Source organism: Micromesistius poutassou (genome assembly GCF_964030765.1).
Source record: "Micromesistius poutassou genome assembly, chromosome: 1".
NCBI classification, from domain to species: domain Eukaryota; kingdom Metazoa; phylum Chordata; class Actinopteri; order Gadiformes; family Gadidae; genus Micromesistius; species Micromesistius poutassou.
The window spans coordinates 4,637,970-4,644,303 of NC_140271.1; the positions used below are offsets into that span (position 1 = coordinate 4,637,970).

At 41.5% G+C, this 6,334-nt stretch overlaps 1 protein-coding gene across 2 annotated transcripts; it reads left to right on the top strand.

Annotated features, from left to right (window-relative positions):
• Positions 1 to 210: 210 nt before the first annotated feature.
• qtrt1 (queuine tRNA-ribosyltransferase 1) lies at positions 211 to 4,881 on the top strand (the record flags this gene model as incomplete). 2 transcript variants are annotated; one of them, XM_084488708.1, is made up of 9 exons in its annotated part: positions 211 to 498; positions 633 to 701; positions 840 to 978; positions 1,068 to 1,262; positions 1,822 to 1,960; positions 2,655 to 2,730; positions 2,855 to 2,964; positions 3,469 to 3,553; positions 4,480 to 4,881. In XM_084488708.1, 9 exons carry the CDS (start codon positions 211 to 213, stop codon positions 4,636 to 4,638), a joined length of 1,260 nt encoding a protein of 419 aa, XP_084344834.1. In that variant the 3' UTR covers positions 4,639 to 4,881. The 2 variants fall into 2 exon arrangements, with proteins under 2 accessions (XP_084344834.1, XP_084344835.1); XM_084488709.1 differs by having other exon boundaries at positions 385 to 487.
• Between the last annotated feature and the right edge of the window lie 1,453 nt (positions 4,882 to 6,334).

The window sequence follows — 6,334 nt, forward strand, 5'->3', positions numbered from 1 at the left end:
TTGGCTGAGCTCGCTGGTTATTAAGGGGCGTTTACATAATGTTTAAAAAGTACCATGTCAATGGTCAGTTGAAGTGTCAATCTCCCTTTGAGACACGTTATTAGCTCAATTGGAAACACAAACCTCTCTTCAAATGGTCACTTGGAGTGTCAATCACCCAAAGGCTCCGCCCCTTTAATCTACGTCATGTGTCTGGTTTGACAATCCAATATGGCTGCGCCCATAAATGGTGCATCTGATGTAGTGGATTCTAAAACGAGCATGCCTTCATTAAAAACTCTCTCTGCGGTTTCTCCACTTACTTTGCGAATTATCGCAGAATGTCCGGTGACAAAAGCAAGAGCCTGTGATCTTAAATTGCCACACTCCATCGTAAACACGCCCGTTTTCATGCCCGTTGGTACTCAAGGAACTCTAAAAGGTATCACTGCGGATCAATTAGAGGATCTTGGATGTAAAATATGCCTCGGCAACACATACCATTTAGGTATGAGACCGGTAGGTAAAAGCATAACACACTGGCCATCGGATATATTCATACCTAACAAGAACCATGTCAATTAAAACAATAATATGGATGATGTCGGCCTATGCATAAACGATATATTAAACGCACGCAATGTTGTCAATAGGGGCCAGCGTTGATCGAGAAAGCCAATGGTTTGCATGGCTTCATGAACTGGAAGAGGAATCTCCTAACTGTGAGTTGTTTAACCAAAATGCAAGTGTTTGTAACCCCTGTAATAGCGGCAGTGTTTTCAATAACAGCAATGTTGTAAGAGGAGGGCTTATTAGCTTAAGACACTACGTATGGTCTCTAATGGTTCTGCTTGTTACAGGACAGCGGGGGTTTCCAGATGGTGTCTCTTGTTGAACTGTCGGAGGTTACGGAGGAAGGTGTCAAATTTAAATCTCCCTATGATGGCAATGAGATTCTCCTGACGCCGGAGAAATCCATCGAAATACAAAACAGCCTGGGTCAGAGATTGACTTATTCGTCAAGTCTCCCTATTTTATCAACGTCAGCGCTGAAGGCTTTAGGTGACCTCCTGTGTCTGCCCGTTCAGGATCGGACATCATGATGCAGCTGGACGACGTGGTCAGCAGCACGGTGACGGGTCCTCGGGTGGAGGAAGCCATGCACCGCTCCATACGCTGGCTGGACCGCTGCCTCGCCGCGAATCAGAACCCAGAGAAGCAGAACCTGTTTGCCATCATCCAGGGAGGCCTGAGCGCAGACCTGCGCAAGACCTGCCTCGACGGTACGTTGGTTCACTACTCCACAGAAACAGAACGGATTCCTTTTTAGCTTGGGCATTTCGCGAACGATTCGGTCAGGAAGAATGAATCCCGAAGGTGAACGACGAGAACTGATTCCCAAAACAAGAGAACTGATTCTTTTTTTTTTTTTTTTTACATAAAACAAAAGTATGGTCGCGTAAATAAAAGATACAAACGAACAGCGCTTCAGAAAATTGCTGTTTTCCGAGCACCGTCCCCGTCTGAGACCTTTAAAAGGCTCCATTTGCGGGCGTACCCTGTATTTATAAGCAAAGTGGTGGGGCAAGACACCTGAGATTCCTTGCTAAATGACGTAACAGACCATTAACAGACCACAAACGATTTGTGATAGTGAAGGGAACTGAAAGAATTGATTCCTGGAAAAGAATCGTTTTGCCAATGCCTACTTTCCACCTTTTAGTTTTTATTTCTGAATTTGTAATTCCTTCCTCAACAGTGCATGTTACTTTCCACAACTTTGCTAAAACACTGGTACCCTAGTATCTACTTTCCACTTGTTATGTCCTCACCGACGAGTAGAAATGACCAAGCGGGATGTGCCTGGCTTCGCCATCGGCGGGCTGAGCGGAGGAGAGGAGAAGGACGACTTCTGGAGGATGGTGACACTCAGCACCGACCACCTGCCCCGACACAAGCCCCGCTACCTCATGGGCGTCGGGTACGTTGCCCTCTTTCAGTTTGGTTCTGGTTCTGGTGCTTATCTGCCTTCCTGTCACGCCCACCTGCCACTTGACTAAAATAACACTTGAACCATATTTATATATCCACCGTCATTTAGCATTAGTATTAGAGTATTATAATCACAGTTAGTTATGTAAGGAATTAACCACAAAAAGTGTATTCCTCTCATACCAAAGCTACCAACTATCATTAGATATTTAAGTTAGGTTAAGTTAATATTTAAAGGTCATGTTGACTTATTCAGCGCAATTGGAGTATTCTTCCGTGGCAGTTTGAGCATATTGTTTTAGTGTTGTCAAGGAAACATCTGGCTGGCAGTTCCATTTGACCATTGTTTTTAATGTTGGATTTGTACAGATTGATTCGGAAAGGTTAAAAGGAAGAGTTGTCCTGTTATTGAAAAATGCCCCCTTGGTATTTTGTTAACCAATCAGGAATAAACTGTTAACATTTCTGCAGTATTAGTTAAAATATTTGCCTTTTATTAAATATAGTGGTGAGTTTTCAGGCTGACATTTCTAGTCCCTTTCACAAATGTGTATGAGAGTGTGGACAAAAATGCCTCTGGACATTTTTTTTGTTAAATTACTGTGCACATGGCTAGAAACTTGGAACCATTGCCATGCGTGTAACACGACCAAGTGCCGTGTCTCTGTTTTCATGTGATTTAGGTACGCTGTGGACCTGGTCGTCTGCGTGGCTCTGGGCTGTGATATGTTCGACTGCGTCTTCCCCACCCGTACAGCAGTAAGCCTTTACACGCTCAGATCGGGCTGTGGTCTTCAGCTGTACTGTTGTAGTGTTTAAATGAGTAATGCAACAATCCAGCCAATGAATCGAATCCTTTGAATGATCTTTACGCTACCACCAGAGGTTTGGATCTGCGCTGGTTCCATGGGGGTCACTCCAGGTCAAACAAAAGCAGTATGCAAAGGACTTCCAACCAATTGACCCGGATTGCAAGTGTCCCACCTGCAAGAGGTAAACGGAGGTCAAGCAATAGATCTTAGGGGATTTGTATGAGCTTAGTCTATATTGATAAAAAACCGTGTGCTTGTGTACTTTGCGTTGGTTCCGTTATTTATTTTCTCCATTCCTTCCTGATAACCATATAGTTGGGTGGGGGCCTTTTATAATATCGATATTGTCTCTTTATCCCCTAACCAATAAATGGGATTTTGTATTAAACAAAAGAAAATTGCCTTTTAAGCTGTAATTACAGGTAGTGAAATGATTCAACTTTAAAGCCAATGTGGGTTAAACTTGAATCCCTGGGGCTTGCAAGCTCAGATTTATCTCAGAGGTTGATTGACTTCATGTTGGAATTGAAATATAGAAGTAATCTTCCCCTCTATCACCATGACTGAAGAACAGTACATTAACTTTCTGATTGCTTGTTTTTTGTGCAAGGTGGTATATTGCATTGACACATGTTCCACAAGATAATGAGTTTCCTCGTGAATTCCCCTTTGTGTTACCTTCCAGACACAGTCGGGCATACCTGCACGCCTTATTCAAGAACGACACGGCCGCTATGCATCATATCACCATCCACAACATCTCCTACCAGGTTAGTTAGGGTGATGATATTGTCATGTCATGTCATTGTAACCTTGCGTCGAGGCAAGGCAGCAGCAAGGGCTGTGATTGGTCCGCTCACTAAAACCCAACGCAGAACCAAAACAGGTTCAGGACTGCGTCGAAGCATTCATTGTGTTGGATCGACGTGGAACCATAATCAGCCCTTTAGTCCATGCAGAGCTTTTCCCCAATGTGCCTGCAGTGGCAAAGTAAGAATGAAATGTTGGAGCCTAGATTGTGTCCCTTTTTCACCGCAGCTTGAATTTTGATCAAACTTCTAATATTATATATATATATATATATATATATACCCCATTCACCCCATTCTCGCTGTTCTCTCTGAAGTTATTTGGTTTTTGGAAAAGATCAGAATCAATATTTAATTTTGAAACAGAAATAAAGGCAGCAGTGAAGATGAATAAATAATGCATTGCATTATAGACTCTGCTTGTACTTACTATGGTAATTAACACAGTTGTCCACTTCAGTCAATAATCGCAACAAGCGCTTTTTACATGTTCATTGTAAAATGTATTTTAAATTTATTGAGACATTAGATAGTTTTTTGTAAATAATATAAACATTTTTAATCAACATTAGTTTTGCATAGTTATAATGTGCATATTATTATGGAATATGCAAATACTCATCCAATATTTGCTTATAATATCCATAAAGTATAAACCGATTCAATATCTGAATATGAAACGGCAACAGAAACAAAGGCATTTAATGTCACCATGTTTCTATTTCACCATAGATAACAGAGGCATTACTCAAGCGGACTTGTTAACCAAGTTTACTCGGTTTTGATTGATTTCCCTCCATCTGTTCTTATGCATACTGATGGATAGTAATTGATTATGTAAAGCCCTGTTGTCTCCTGAATGAATCACGCTGCGCCTCCTTGTGTAGCTCACCCTGATGCTCTCAGCGAGGCAGAGTATTATCGACGGCCGCTTTCCGGATTTCGTGAAGAAGTTCATGAGGACAATGTTTCCATCCAGTGACAAGTTCCCCAGCTGGGCCGTGGACGCCCTGGCCTCTGTCAACATTACATTGGATCAACACTGACAATGACAACCGCTTTGTTTATAGCTAAATATGTACCAGTGAATCGTACTTTTATATCCATTTTTTTTACGTGCCTTTAATAAACTGGTTGCTATTCAGTTGTTTTGTTTTGCATTTTGTTAAACTGAAACGTTTAACAGAGAACGAGAATATACTATCAGCTTTGGTTATAACGCATCCTTTGTAGTTACCATGGCTACAAAGCCCGACCCCTCCTACTACTACACAACACTCACACTTTTTTTTAACATATTCCTCTTATTTACATGTGTCAGATATTAATATTAATTAATAAATACATGTATTGTAACATGTTGTATTTGTGAATTATGTCAAGTTACTGACGTCATGAGTCGTTTGGTTTTGTTTATATTATGCCGGTTATACCAGCCATCTGCTCCTAATGGAGTTTGGATTGTGATCTTGTGACATTGCCACTAGAGGGCAAGGTGGACAAAATAACAACAAAATAAATGAGACCTTTGTCGAGAAACTGCTCGAAGCGAAAAGATGCAGCTCAACTTTGTTGTTTCAGTGCTGCGATTGTTTTTGTTTGATTATACCCAGATGCTTTTTTGTCTCTTTCTAAAATAGCATCGATGGGTAACATGTGATCATTTACATCGTTTGGTATACAGCCTAGGGCTATTTACCAGACTTGGAAGTTGGTTCAATGTCATCGACGGAGCAGATTTGTTCCAAAAACAAATAATTCAAACAACAGACGAACGCTCCACATGAGTAAATAGTAAACTAGTTCTCTATTAAAATAAACACGTGGGTGTCGTTTTGTTTATTTTAAAAATAGGCCCGTCTGAAAATCTCCTTATTGGTTTAAAAAGCTACAGTTGTTTATATGAAATTGAGAAGCCAGGGGATTAGCCGAGTGCTTTACACAATTTGGAAAACTGCACAACACCGATTTAATTCTCATGAATGTCACAATAAAAAAAAAAATATATATATATATATATATGCGAGCTATGATTAACCATGTTTCTTCTCATTTTGCTTCTTAAACGTGCAAAGGTTGCCGCTTGAAAAAAACAAACTGTTGCATATTAAAGATTTGTCTATTTTGGTTTCTTATAAAAGACAAACCATCAAGCCAAATTAGCCAGTACATTAAAGAACCGTGAGAATGTGTTCCCCATCACATCGATTGGCTACATCTCCGGTCCGCTCTCAGTCTCAGTCGCCGCGTGCACGGGGAGAGACCAGAGAATGTTGATGTTCAAAGAGACACAACCAGTTGCACGCCAGCTGTCACACCAAAAGTCTACCCACGCAGTACGGCGGAACGTCCTCAACCTGTTGCCTCGGAGGGAAAAAGTAGGGTACATCGACAGGAACCAAGAACATTCGTTTTGGGGATGTCATGCGTTGTAGTGGCCCGGCGCTCACCTAGGCTACGGTCTCCATAGCAGTGGAAGAGAGTTCTTTTTTTTTCTTTTTTTAAGGAATTGTGGTGTATAGTCTCGAGGTGCGGTTTTTGTGTTTCCCTTCAGGGGTTTTTGTTTTTTGTTGCTCTTTCAACGCCGAGGAAAGGTGACAATGGTTGAGCTGGAGAAGGAGGTGCTGCCGCTGCCGCCTCGGTACCGGTTCAGAGACCTGTTGCTTGGAGACTGGCAATCCGACGATAGGTAGGTTAAGCGTGTGTGAACTTAAGCTGATGAAACAAATGCACATCTTTACA